The sequence below is a fragment of the Chlorocebus sabaeus genome, chromosome 23 (assembly GCF_047675955.1).
Source record: "Chlorocebus sabaeus isolate Y175 chromosome 23, mChlSab1.0.hap1, whole genome shotgun sequence".
Classification (NCBI taxonomy): domain Eukaryota; kingdom Metazoa; phylum Chordata; class Mammalia; order Primates; family Cercopithecidae; genus Chlorocebus; species Chlorocebus sabaeus.
In genome coordinates, this window is record NC_132926.1 from 40658371 (window position 1) to 40672749 (window position 14379).

The 14379-nt window shown below is 42.7% G+C and overlaps 1 protein-coding gene across 2 annotated transcripts in view; it reads left to right on the forward strand.

The window, feature by feature from the left end:
• Positions 1-14379, forward strand: part of DIAPH1 (diaphanous related formin 1) — a 105306-nt gene that overhangs the window by 80538 nt on the left and 10389 nt on the right. For both annotated transcript variants that reach the window (XM_073010619.1, XM_073010618.1), the window contains 8 exons: positions 5443-5541; positions 10084-10178; positions 10507-10608; positions 10835-11074; positions 11194-11323; positions 12089-12212; positions 13313-13478; positions 13601-13736. In XM_073010619.1, coding sequence (XP_072866720.1) covers positions 5443-5541; positions 10084-10178; positions 10507-10608; positions 10835-11074; positions 11194-11323; positions 12089-12212; positions 13313-13478; positions 13601-13736 — 1092 coding nt within the window. The remainder of the gene's footprint in view (positions 1-5442; positions 5542-10083; positions 10179-10506; positions 10609-10834; positions 11075-11193; positions 11324-12088; positions 12213-13312; positions 13479-13600; positions 13737-14379) is intronic.

Sequence of the window (14379 nt, forward strand, 5' to 3'; positions counted from 1 at the left end):
CCAGAAGCTTATTATTTAAAAAGATACCAAAATTCATAAAACTTTAGCCGGATTGACCAAGAAAAACAGAGACTTGAATCAGAATGAAAGAGTAGACATTACTACCAACCTTCCAGAAATAAAAGGGATTATAAAGAATACTGTGATTCATCAACAAATTAGATAACCCAGATGAAATGGCAAATTCCCAGAAATACACAAACTACCAAAACTGATGCAAGAAAAAATAAACAATCTGAATAGATCTGTAACGTGAGGAGATTGAATCATTAGTCAAAAACTACCCAAAAAGAAAAGGCCCAGATATCTTCACTTAACATTTAATGAAGAATTAATACAATTAACACTAATTCTTTGCAAACTCTTCCAAGAAATAGAATATTTCACAACAGTTTTTTTGTTTGTTTGTTTTTGGAGGGGGACACAGTGTCTTGCTCTGTTGCCCAGGCTGGAATGCAGTGGGGCAATCTCCACTCACTGCAACCTCCGCCTCCTGGGTTTAAATGATTCTCATGCCTCAGCCTCCCAAGTAGCTGGCATTACAGGTGTGCGCCACCATCCCAGCTAATTTTTTTATATTTTTAGTAGAGACAGAGTTTCACTATGTTGGTCAGGCTAGTCTCAAACTCCTGGCCTCAAGTGATCTGCCTGCGTCAGCCTCCCTAAGTGCTGTGATTACAGGCATGAGCCACCACGCCTGGCCCACATCTCATTTTATGAGGCTAGTGTTACCCTGATGGCAAAATCAGACAATGACATCATAAGAAAAAACTATAGAGCAATATTTTTTATGAATATGGTAGCAAAAATCTTTAATGAAAAACTATTGACTGGGTGTGGTGGTTCACCTGTAATCCCAGCACTTGGGGAGGCTGAGGTTGGTGGATTGCTTGAGCCTAGGAGTTCGAGATCAGCCTGGGCAATGTGGCAAAACTGTGTCTCTACAAGAAATATAAATGTTAGCCAGGGAGGCTGGGCACAGTGGCTCATGCCTGTAATCCCAGCACTTTGGGAGGCTGAGGCAGGTAGATCACCTGAAGTCAGGAGTTCTAGACCAGCCTGGCCAACATGGTGAAACCCCGTCTCTACTAAAAATACAAAAATGAGCCGGGCATGGTGGTGGGTGCCTGTAATCCGAGTTACTTGGGACGCTGAGGCAAGGAAATCACCTGACCCTGGGAGGCAGAGGTTGCGGTGAGCCGAGATTGTGCCACTGCACTCCAGCTGGGGCTACAGAGTGAGACTCTGCCTTTAAAAAAAAAAAAAAAAAAAAAAAAAGTGCCAGGCACAGTGACTCACGCCTGTAATCCCAGCACTTTGGGAGGCTGAGGTGAGGGCATCATGAGGTCAGGAGATCAAGACCATCCTGGCTAACACGGTGAAACCCCATCTCTACTAAAAATACAAAAAATTAGCCAGGCGTGGTGGCAGGTGCCTGTAATCCCAGCTATTTGGGAGACTGAGGCAGGGAAATCACCTGAACCCGGGAGGCGGCGGTTGCGGTGAGCCGAGATTATGCCACTGCACTCTAGCCGGGGCTACAGAGTGAGACTCTGCCTTAAAAAAAACAAAAAAAGGTGCCGAGCGCAGTGGCTCACGCCTGTAATCCCAGCACTTTGAGAGGCTGAGGTGGGCGGATCACGAGGTCAGGAGATCGAGACCATCCTGGCTAACATGGTGAAACCCCATCTCTACTAAAAATACAAAAAATTAGCCGGGCGTGGTGGCAGGTGCCTATAATCCCAGCTACTTGGGAGGCTGAGGCAGGAGAATGGCATGAACCCGGGAGGTGGAGTTTGCAGTGAGCCGAGGTAGCGCCACCGCACTCCAGCCTGGGTGACAAAGCGAGACTGTGTCTCAAAAAAAAAAGGAAAGTTAGCCAGGTGTGGTGGCTCATGCCTGTAGCCTCAACTACCTGGGAAGCTGAGATGGGAGGATTGCTTGAGCTCAGGAGGTTGAGGTTGCAATGAACCACGACTGAGCCACTGCACTCCAGCCTGGGTGACCAAGTGAGACCCTTTCTCAAAACCCCTCAAAAACAAAGATTCTATTTTGATTTATTTACAGTGTTTGAGTATATTGCTTTGTATAGTTTTCTTAGATGTTGTAGGTATTACAATATATGTATATAACCTATCCCAGTCTAATATATAACCTATCCCAGTGTTTTACCAAGTTCGGTGAAGTGTAGAAACTTTTTTTTCCATTTAAGTCTCTTTGCCCTCCTCACTTTTTAAATATAACTGTCTTAAGTATTTCCTCTACATGAAGCTACTCCATTTTGATGGAACTGGAAGTGTATATGCTTGTCTTTTATCTGTCAACCTTACTGAATGATTAATTCTTGTAGTTCTTCCTTGGGTTGTCTTGAATTGCTATATATAGTCATATCTTTCACAAAAATGACATTTTCATCCCTTTCTTTCTTCTATCTATACTTTTTATTTTTCTCACTACAAGTAGAAAAAAAATGAGTATGGTTTTCTGTTTCTCAACATCAATAATAAATGTGTGTATATTTTTTCACTTTTCCTATGTAAAATGAGATACTGTTTTCCCCTTCCTTGCTTCTAAGTTTTTGTGATATAATCTGGATATGTTATGTCTCCATTTTTATCTGACCATAATTTTCATTTTATATGTGTATGTGTGTGTGTGTGTGTGTATATATATATATATATTTTTTTTTTTTTTTTGGAGACTGGGGACTCTCTCTGTTATTCAGGCTGGAGTGCAGTGGCACAGTCATGACTCACTGCAGCCTCAACCTCCTGGGCTCAAGTGATCCTCCTACTTCAGCCTCCTAAGTAGCTGGCAATACAGGGGTGTGCCACCACGCCCAGCTAAATTTTTTTTTTTTTAAGGAGATAGGGTCTCACTGTGTTGCCCAGGCTAGTCTCAAACACCTGGACTCAAGTGACCCTCCCACTTCGGCCTCCTAAAGTGCTCAGAGTATAGGCATGAGTCACCATGCCAGGCCTTTTTTTTTTTTAATGTGATCTGTCTTTACTTATCTCACTTCATCTCCCGCTCTTCCCCTCTTTCCATCTACTTTTAGCCTTAGTGACATTTTTGCTCCTCCTTCAGCAACACATCCAACATGCTCTATCTCAGGCCTTTGCATTTGTTATTGCCTCTGCCTGGAATGCTTTTGCCCCTTTCCCCTGGATATTTATGTGCCTTGCTCCCTCACTTTCTAAGAGGTCTTTACTTAGATGTCACTTACAGTGAGATCTTCCCTGACCATCCCTCTAAAATTGTAACCTGCCCCCCCGCCACCATCAAATCCCCCATCCTTTTCCCTGTTTTTCTTTTCATAGCAGCTATGATAATATAGCATATTATTTTATCTATTAATTGATCTAGTTTATTTCTTTTTGTTAGAACGTAAGTTCCATGAAGGCAGGAATCTTTCTCTATTTTGTTCACTTCTTTTATTTCCATTGCCTAGAATGGAGCCTGGCACATGTAGGTACTCAATAGATATTTATTGAAATAATTAATCTTTGTGGATTTAGTATTTTTCTTCCTCAAACTGGGACTACTGAGCTCCAAAACAGTGAATTTTTTTGAGACAGTGTCTCACTCTGTCACCCAGGCTGGAGTGCAGTGATACCATTACAGCTCACTGCAGCATCAACCTCCTGGGCTCAGGTGATTTTCCCACATCAGTCTTCTGAGTAGCAGGGACTACAGGTGCACGCCACCATGCCTGGCTAAGTTTTGAATTTTTTTTTGTGGAGACAGGGTTTTGCCATGTTGGTCAGGTTGGTCTCAAACTCCTGAGCTCAAGTGATCTGCCCACCTCAGCCTCCCAAAGTGCCAGGATTACAGGTGTGAGCCACTGCGCCCAGCCACGAGTGAATGTGTTTTATAGCTCTTTGCACCTTTTGTATATAACTTTTTTGTTTTAATTCTTGTTTATTTGCACCAGGTAATACTTTCCATATGGTTTAAAATTCAAATGGTATAAAAAGGTTATGTTCAAAAGTATTATCCCACTGTTGTGTTCAAACACCCCATTCCTCTGCTCAGAGGCAGCTAGCTTTGTCAGATTCTTGACTCTCCTTTCAGGGATATTCCCATATGACTTTCTGAAAATTTGATACCAAGTTACGCTATAGGATGAAGTATTTTACAATTATATCTGTCCAGAGTTGTCACTTTTTTTTCTGTGTATTGCTCAACCCTCCTTGGATAGCCAGCATCAACCATTTTTTAGAGAATGTTGCTATCATGAGAGCCATTAAGGGAGTGATAAAATGAAATACTGTTTTGCCCATGCCCTTGAAGTTCACAATCTAGGTGGGATGAGAAATATCCACACTTATTAAATAACAGAGACTTTAAAAAGATCAAGATAATACGTATGAAATGTCACAAAACATTGAGTAATTAATTGTTCAATGAGATACAGATGACAAATACCATGAAAATTAGTTTACCAAAGCAGAGAGCAAGCATCATTTATCAGGGAACATTTCACGAGAAGGGAGGAATATGATGGCTTTGGATAGTCTGAAAAGAACGTAGAGGGAAGAAGTGTATTTTACCTCAATCATAGGCAGTTGAGAAAACAGAATTTTTTTAGGGAAAGTCATGTTCCAGATGGAGCTTAAGGTGGGGCAACAGTGGCTCATGCCTGTAATCCCAGCAATTGGGGAGGCTGAGGCAGGCAGATTGCTTGATCCCAGGAGTTTGAGGCCAGCCTGGGCAACATGGTGAAACCCCATCTCCACAAAAAAAAAAAAAACACAAAAATCAGCTGGGCGTGGTGGCCTGCACCTGTAGTTCCAGCTCCTTGGCAGACTGAAGTGGTAGAATTATCTGAGCCCAGGAGGTCAAGGCTGCAAGTGAGCCATGATTGTGCCACTGCACTCCAACCTGGGTGACACAGTGAGACACTGTCTCAGGAAAAAAAAGATGGAGCTTGAAAGATAAGTTGTATTTTTAAATAGGCACAAAAGGAAGGATAACATGGTGGAAGGGAACTACTGAACGAATGCTAACCAACTGTTCTTGTGAATCAAGTTTTAATGGAACACAGCCATGCCCATTCATTTATGTATCGTCTGTGCCTACTTTCATGCTACAGTGGCAGAGTTGAAAAATTGAGACAGACCATATGGCCTGCAAAGCCTAAAATACTGTCTGGTCCTTTACAGGAAGCTTGCTGATCCCTGCAAGTACTTAGGATGTAGGTAGGAAAGCGTTACTGATACATATTGAAGAAATGAAAATGAGATATTTATTAGAGTTGGGGGAGGTTCAGTAATAGGAGGGTGGTTGGTTGAAGAGGAGGTTAGTTTTGAAGGAATACAATAGAGAGACCATTATAATAGAGAGGAAGTGAGGGGCCATTTCACACTGGACAGTAGTTGTTTAGTAAAGCACAGAGGTGGCTTACCCTTAATCATGGTTTTCTGATCTTTTCCCTGCTAGCCAAGAAGGATCAAGAAGGTGGAGAAGAAAAGAAATCTGTGCAAAAGAAAAAAGTAAAAGAGTTAAAGGTGTTGGATTCAAAGACAGCCCAGAATCTCTGTGAGTATCTCTTGATCCCAACTATTCGAAATGTGAAGGAGTTCTTTTAATAACTTTTAATTCTCTAGAATCTATGGTCCCTTGATACGGAAATTTAATTTGTTTAATTCCTGCTATATGGCAAGCATTGCACAGTGAATTTTCAGTCTCATGTTTAATTTCTTCAGTAGCACTGCAAGATTTTTAAGTATCCAGATTTATGTCAAGGAAACAACTTAAGACTTTCAGGAATTTGCCTAGTCATAAAGCTAGTAAGAAGGAGGTCTGGGATTTGAGCCTTTTTTTTTTCTTTCTGAGACAGAGTCTCACTCTGTTGCCCATGCTGGAGTGCAATAATGCGATCACAGCTCCCTGCCACCTCAGCTTCCTGGGCTCAGTTGATTCTTCCACCCCAGCCTCCCAAGTAGCTAGGACTATAGGTGTGCACCACCACGCCCAGCTAATTTTTTCTAGAGACAGGATTTTGCCATGTTGCTCAGGCTGGTCTCAAACTCTTGGGCTCAGGTGATCCGCCCAGCCGAGCCTCTGACTTTCTTATTTAAAAGTCCTTACTATGTCCATTGCATTCACAGAAAGTCTACCACAGATGGTCTAGCCACTATGCATTTCCTCTTTTCCACTTTTGCTTTTTTATTAAATAAATAGAGAAGGGGTCTCACTATGTTGCCCAGGCTGGTCTCGAGCTCCTGGCCTCAAGTGATCTGCCCACCTCAGCCTCACAATATGTTGGGATTACAGATGTAAGCCACCATGCCCAGCTTTCACTTTCTAATAAGTAAAGGTACTAGCTTGGCTTCAATTAAATTTAAAATTACTTTGTGATTTAAAATAACTAAGGTAAATTTAGTACTTCTCAAAGTAGGATCAGTAACTCCAGAGAAGGTTTCTGTTCTGAAGTTTCCACCTATACTCATAACTGTTTGGTAGTAAAATTTCAAATAAGAAATTCCTCTGCAAAGTTGATATAGGTAGTACTTACTTGATGATCAGGACAAATGTTAAATTTTTGTTCATTTCAATTATTCATCTACCTACTTCATACCGAGAAATGTAGACTTTATTTATTTGACAAATATTTCAAGGTCTGCTATGTTGTAGGCTCTATTAGCCACATACTAGGCGTGTGTTCCAGAGATGAAAGGGTTTGTTCCATAAAACCCACTCACAGTCTTGTGATGCAGTTATTGGCTGTTTTTCCAAATGAAAAAAACAAAGTTTAAATGATGTGCAGTGTCCAGATCACACAGCCAGTAAGTACACATACCATAAGTAAAGTCAGTGATACAATAAGACCAGTAAACTGTCACATTATTCTTGACTATATAATCTTAAATTATTGTCAACAGCTGTTACTAAATAGTGTCTGTGGTGAAGTCTTATGGAGACTAAAGTAGTGTCAGTTCCTCTTCCCAAGAGTATCTCTAGGAACATAAGACATGAGTAATTGTTTTAAAAAATGATACAAGAAGGACAATGGTGTAGTACATTATGATTTCTAGTGGCATGATATTGATATGGGATACAGAATTTAAGAAAAGAAAATTGAGAGTAGTATAGGGTAGGATGGTCTAGAAGATGGAATTTAGTGATTCAGCAGTCTCATATGCTAACGATACAAAGCTGAATAAGACAATAGTCCCTGTCTTCATGAGTCATGTATTTGGTAAAGACAGAAAGGCAGATGATAACAGCACAGATTGATAAATGCTATGATGGAGGTATGCTAGAATGTTTATGAGAGTACTAGGAAGGGAGGGATCTAAATCAAGTGAGGGCAGTGTTGGCAGGGCAAATCCCAGAAGATATTCTAAAGGAGGTTACTACTTTAACTGAGTTGAAAGAACAGTTAAGGAATTAAGGAGGCTGGGCATGGTGGCTTATTCCTGTAATCCCAGCAGGAAGCTGAGGTGGGAAGATTGCTTGAGACCAAGAGTTCAAGACCAGCCTGGGAAACAAAGCAAGACCCCTGTCTCTACAAAACATAAAATATTAGCTGAGCACAGTGGCGTGTACCAGTAGTCCCAACTACTCAGGAGGCTAAGGCAGAAGGATTGCTTGAGCCCAGGAATTTGAGGTTGCAATGAGCTGTGATTGCACCACTGCACTGCAGCCTGGGCAACAGAGTAAGACCCTGTCTCAAAAAATAAAAATAAATAAAAGTGAAGGCAGGAAGGTTGGCTCTTTTCAGGAGAGGGATCAGCATGTATGAGAGCATGAGATAACATTATGCAGTTCAGGAACTGCAAGTAGTTGAATACAACTGAGTAAAGTTTAATCAGGAAAGTGAGTGAGATTATCCTGTGTAATTTTTAGGAAGGCTGCTTTGGCAGTGATTTTGAGGCTGGATTGCTAAGGACGATAGGCAGAGAGATGAGTTATGTCATTGTTTTAAACTAGGTGAGATGTGATCAGGGCCTGAAACTAAGGTGATGAAAATAAGAGAGGGAGAGGATATTAAGACAGTAGAATTAGGCTAGATGCAGTGGCTCATGGCTGTAATCCCAGCACTTTGGGAGGCCAAGGCAGGTGGATCACTTGAGGTCAGGGGTTCGAGACCAGCCTGGTCAACATGGCAAAACCCTGTCTCTGCTAAAAATAGAAAAATTAGCTGGGCATGGTGGAGCATGCCTGTAATCCCAGCTAGTCATGGGGCTGAGGCAGGAGAATCGCTCGAACCCGGGAGGCGGAGGTTGCAGTGAGTCGACACCACACCATTGCACTCCAGTCTGGGCAACAGAGTGAGACTCCATCTCAAGAAATAAATTAAAATAAAATAAAATAAAAAACTAGCCAGATGTGGTACCATATGCCTATAGTCCCAGCCACTTGGGAAACTGAGGTGGGAGGAGGATTGCTTGAGCCTGGGAGGTCGAGGCTGCTGTGAGCTATGATTGCATTACTACACTGTAGCCTGGGCAACAGAGTGAGATGCTGTCTCCAAAAAAAAAAAAAAAAAAAGGTAAAATTAATGGAATTTAGTAATTGACTTGCGATAAAGGAGAAGGTGATTTGAGGTTTAGGTCACTCTGTGGAAAGTGGTACCATTTACTGAAATAGAAAAATTCAGCAAGAACAGATTATCTTTTTGGGGAGGTGGATGTGAGAGGTAGCAGGATGGTGTCTTACCTAAAGTATATTCTCTCAGTGGCTGCCATCTTTTCATTGGCTTTGTGGTGATGGAATAAATTAGAGTCGTGGAAGTGAGAGAGAATAGGCTATTTTAGATTGCTATAAAGTGAAAGAAAGATAAACTGGTAATTTAGAGTGGAACATTGAGTAAGATAAAAAAACTTGATTATGCATATATGCTGAAGGGAAAGGTCTATGGGGCTGCCTTTTCTGTTGCTACATGAGGAAAGGATGAGCACACGGGAGTATATATACTTAGACGTAAATACGTATATGAACACATGCTGCCTATAAGCTTACAAAAGTGTTGGTATAGTTTTCTTCTAGGCGATTCCAAAAGGCTTATCTGAGTCTATTCTAGTCTGGCTCTAACCAAGAGCCCTAGTGCTTCATTTTTAAGTGGGATAAGAGAAAGTTGAGCAAGTAATTTGACCAGTGGCTTCGATTTTTCTCAGTGAAGAGAAGCAGAGTCTTTCTGGAACAAATGGGGAAGTGGTGGGGCAGTGGGGAAAGTGGGAATATGTTGGAGGACCTGCCAAGAAGGGTAGGAGAAAGTGGAATAGGGACACATGAAGAGAATTGCTAACAGCACGGATGCCCCCGTTATCATTGGTGCTACTGCAAATTCATAGACTGCAGTCTGCATCAGCCCAGGTGTCAGAGTAGAAAAATGAAATGGAAGACTGAGAAGGAAGCAAGAGAATGGTAATAGTAGGAGTGGTAATACTAATGGGAGTCATAATAGAGAGCAAATGAACTGATGGTTTAGAGACTCCTAATGAAATAGGAAAGGCAGAGTGGAACTGATATATCAGTGAAAACAACAGTCAGGAGACTGGAAAGACAGGTACTGATAAGGCTGAAGAGTCAAATGAGAGATTAGAAAGGGAGACTTGAAAAAACAGGATGTGTTTGTTAGGGAATAGGATATGGCAGTTTAAGGTAAAGGCAGCTTTGAGGATCAAGTCCTGAGAGTGGGAAACTAAAGTAGAGTGGGGTGAAAGTCTTTGATGTGTACAGACTTTTTTGAGACGGGTCTCGCTCTGTTGCTCAGGCTGGAGTGCAGTAGTGCAGTCACAGCTCATTGCAACCTTGACCTCCTGGGCTCAGGTGATCCTCCCACCTCAGCCTGCTGAGCAGCTGGGACTACAGGTGCACACCATCATGCCTGGCTAGCTTTTGTATTTTTTGTAGAGATAAGATTTCCCCATGTTGCCTAGGCTGGTCTCAAACTCGGGGGCTCAAGCGATCCGCCCACCTTGGCCTCCCAAAGTGCTAGGATTACAGGCATGAGCCACTGTGCCTGGCCTAAAAGAGCCGTGTTAGGAAGATTATCCAGCATAGGTTTGCAGGATGGGTTGGAAGGGAGAACAGACCGAGAAGAACATGTCTTAATATCTCATTTTCTGGCAGCCATCTTTTTGGGTTCCTTCCGCATGCCCTATCAAGAGATTAAGAATGTCATCCTGGAGGTGAATGAAGCTGTTCTGACTGAGTCTATGATCCAGGTAAGAAGCAAGGTGGTTCTGCTGGAGCAGGCTCTTCTGTGTCGCTGGGTACTGGCCTCATCTCTGTGTAGATGAAGAGGATCCTCCTCTAGCATTGCTGACTTATGAGTGCTAGCTTTGAGAAACTCCCTTTTCTCTGCTGGTCAGGTTACTTCTGGTATATTTTGCAAAGTCCCACCATCTCAGTAGCTGCCTCTCATCTCCCACCGTATGTTTCCTTCTGTGTGGTCCTTGAGCAGAGTGTGGGATTGACAACAGAGTAAAAGTTGTTTAGGCTTGAGTTGTCAGGGAATCCCCCTCCAGCTGAGATGTCTCTTCCCTCTTTCAGAACCTCATTAAGCAAATGCCAGAGCCAGAGCAGTTAAAAATGCTTTCTGAACTGAAGGATGAATATGATGACCTGGCTGAGTCAGAGCAGTTTGGCGTGGTGGTGAGTGAGGCCTGTGGCAGTAAGCAGTTCTCCGCCTCCTATATTCCCTTCCCCTCTAGAGAGCAGCCTGGGCATATGCTCCTTGCTGCTTGTCTGTTTTTGAACCTGTCTTAATCTCTTCTCCCTGCTCTGGAGCTCTGATCCTCCCATAGGAGGCTCAAGCCTGTATCTTTTTCTGACTTCACTCTCTTTTCACTGTAATGGAACTGCTTGTGTTCTCTACTAGATGGGCACTGTGCCCCGACTGCGGCCTCGCCTCAATGCCATTCTCTTCAAGCTACAATTCAGCGAGCAAGTGGAGAATATCAAGCCAGAGATTGTGTCTGTCACTGCTGCATGTGAGGAGTTACGTAAGAGTGAGAGCTTTTCCAGTCTCCTAGAGATTACCTTGCTTGTTGGAAATTACATGAATGCTGGCTCCAGAAATGCCGGTGCTTTTGGCTTCAATATCAGCTTCCTCTGTAAGGTGAGCCAAAGAGTTAGAGCAGGACAACACAAGGAAGGCTGCAGCCTCTATGAGTTCAGTGTTGGCAGGAGGCCATCTTGGACATGTCAGGATTTAACAGTTTCTCCTCTTGCTCTAAGCTTCGAGACACCAAGTCCACAGATCAGAAGATGACGTTGTTGCACTTCTTGGCTGAATTGTGTGAGAATGACTATCCTGATGTCCTCAAGTTTCCAGACGAACTTGCCCATGTGGAGAAAGCCAGCCGAGGTGGGGCAGTTTGGGATGAAGCTAGAGCCCAAAAGTCTCTGCATGGGGAGGGAAATAAGACAGTCTAGATTTGAGAGCGTTTTCAGTTCAGACTATTTCAAGTGGAAATGAGATAGGATTTAGGCATGGTGCCTAAGTCACAAGGGCAGAGCATAAGGCTGAGGAGAGATCTTTATGTGTAGAAATAGGAAGCACTCTTCTCTTCCTAAGGAAACACCAGACACCAAAAAATAGCTAGAAAGGCAGGTGTTTTTAGTCTAGGTTAACAGTTCTTTTCATTAAGAAAACATAGACTAGATTAACAAAAATTAGGCCTCACTGTCCTGGAACTAGACAAAGAAAAAGCAGCATTCATTGGAAATTGGAACAGATTTCTGCCCCCGCCTCTATATTTCTATGTATATCTCTCTCCTCCCAAACCCTGTTCTCTAAAATAAATGAGACCAAGATCTCAGGAGATTTCATAGATTCATGTTAAATTAAATGAAGTCTTTCTTCTGTTCCTAGTACCGCATACCTTGTGAAGGCTGGAGGTTCAATGATCAAATAATTTATAGTCTCACTGGAAAGATGAAAATTTAAGTATGTGACACAACTAAAGTACATAAGGAACTAAAATTATTAAGTGCCAGAATGTGTGTATAGACTGAAGCTCTGCTCTGAAAGGTGACACTAAGGGGTGTTGAGGCTGGGATTATTAGTAAGCTCTTGCTGTCTGTTTTTATGATGTGTTTTCTTTTTTTTTTTTTTTTTTTTTTTTTTTAGTTTCTGCTGAAAACTTGCAAAAGAACCTAGATCAGATGAAGAAACAAATTTCTGATGTGGAACGTGATGTTCAGAATTTCCCAGCTGCCACAGATGAAAAGGACAAGTTTGTTGAAAAAATGACCATATCCTCTCTTGAAAGGAGGGAGTTGTTCCCTACGAAGGGAAAGAAAACTTCCTATAATGGGGGAAAAACAGGATAGATAGGGCAATATGCAATTTTTTTTCTCTTAAAAAACTCTTTTTCTTTAAATACATAGTTTTTTGGATTTGTTAGTATTTTCAGATAGGCTCTCACTGTGTCACCCAGGCTGGCGTGCAGTGGTGCCATCACGGCTCACTGCAGCCTTGACCTCCTGGATTCAAATGATCCTTACCCCCTCAGCCTCCTTGGTAGCTGGGACTACAGGCATGTGCCACCAGGCCCAGCTAAACTTTTTTTTACCTTTTTTTCTTTAGAGACGGGGTCTCACTTTGTTGCCCAGGTTGCCTGAGAGCATTCCATTGTTGTGGAGTGGAAGCAAACCATGCCCATCAATGATAAAAGTCCTCCCGACTCCCCTGCCTGTGCCCCATCTCCACTACACACACTCACACAGGCTTCCCTCTCCTTCCCCTCCCCAAAGGTAACCACTGCCACTGGACTTCATTCTGATTTGCACCTCATACATTTATTTTAAACAAAAACTGCATTGTATTGTGTTTTGCACATAATATGTCTTGGCCATCTTTCCATAATAGTATTTATAGAAAACCCCCTTTTAGGTCAAGAGATTGAGACCATCCTGGTCAACATGGTTGAAACTCCATTCCTACTAAAAATACAAAAAAACTAGCCGGGCGTGATGGTGTGCGCCTGTAGTTCCAGCTGCTCGGGAGGCTGAGGCAGGAGAATTGCTTGAACCCGGGAGACGGAGGTTGCAGTGAGCCAAGATTGCGCCACTGCACTCCAACCCGGCAACAGAGCAAGACTCTGTCTCAAAAAAAACAAAAACAGGAAAAAAAAACAAAACCCTTTTAAACTGCCACCTTCTTTTTTATAGGTGTACCATAGTTCATTTTATTAGTCCCCTATTTAGGCTACCTACATGGCTTTGGTTTTTGCTGTTATAAACAGTGCTGTATTGAACATGCCTTTGCATGCCAGTACTCATCTTTCAGTAATTCCTTGGGCTAGAGAAGTGGGTCTGCTTCTTGGTCTTGGTCCTTTACTCCTTGGCCGCACAGCTTTGTAAAGGATGCACAGGAACAGTATAACAAGCTGCGGATGATGCATTCTAACATGGAGACCCTCTATAAGGAGCTGGGCGATTACTTCCTCTTTGACCCCAAGAAGTTATCTGTTGAAGAATTTTTCATGGATCTTCACAATTTTCGGAATATGTTTTTGGTGAGCAAGGGATTCTTACTGACTGAATCTTTTGTGGGCATTTCTCACTTTCCCCGGGTTCCTGTTGGCTGGTAGTAGGTGTACAATGTCCATGTGTTCCTTCCTCCCCTTCCTTGCCCCAGCAAGCAGTCAAGGAGAACCAGAAGCGGCGGGAGACAGAAGAAAAGATGAGGCGAGCAAAACTAGCCAAGGAGAAGGCAGAGAAGGAGCGGCTAGAGAAGCAGCAGAAGAGAGAGCAACTCATAGACATGAATGCAGGTGAGGAGTGAAGATGGGTTGATGGGTTGAGATAGGAATGTTTGGAAGACTTCTCTGCCTAAGAGTCTAGAGGCAGAGTCTCATGTCTGAGCTCACCTCCTGGCAAATGATTTTTGGCAGTCTTCTACCTCCGAGATCCCGATGCCAGACTTTAACCCTAGTTCAGATAATGCACATTCCAACTTGCCCTGGTAAAACTTTTACCTTTTCTCTCCTTTGCTGGCTCTTGTGTTCTCTCTCATTCCCCCGTGATTGTGGTATTGCTGTGATATATACTGTTTTTCTTCTGTCCGTCCAAAGGTTCTTCTGGCCTGTTCTCATTCCCTCCACTAAATCTTTCGGGGTTTTTTCTCTAAAATATTTTCCTGATGCTCCTCCCATCTTTTAACTGTGGTGTGTCTTCCCTTTCTGCCTATTTCACAAAGTACTGTGTCCCTAGTACCTTAGCCCAGTTGTACACACAATTAGACTGTAAATGAATTGAACTTTTGGAGGGGGTAGGGAGCCAGTCACCCTCTTCTTTTTTCAGCAGAATCTCTATTTCACTACCAGAAGCATGCCTTTGTTGAAACATATGGTTTCAATTACTGGTCCTCTGTTTCCTGTCTCTGCTTCTTTCCTGCTGCAGATTCCCTACCCCTTC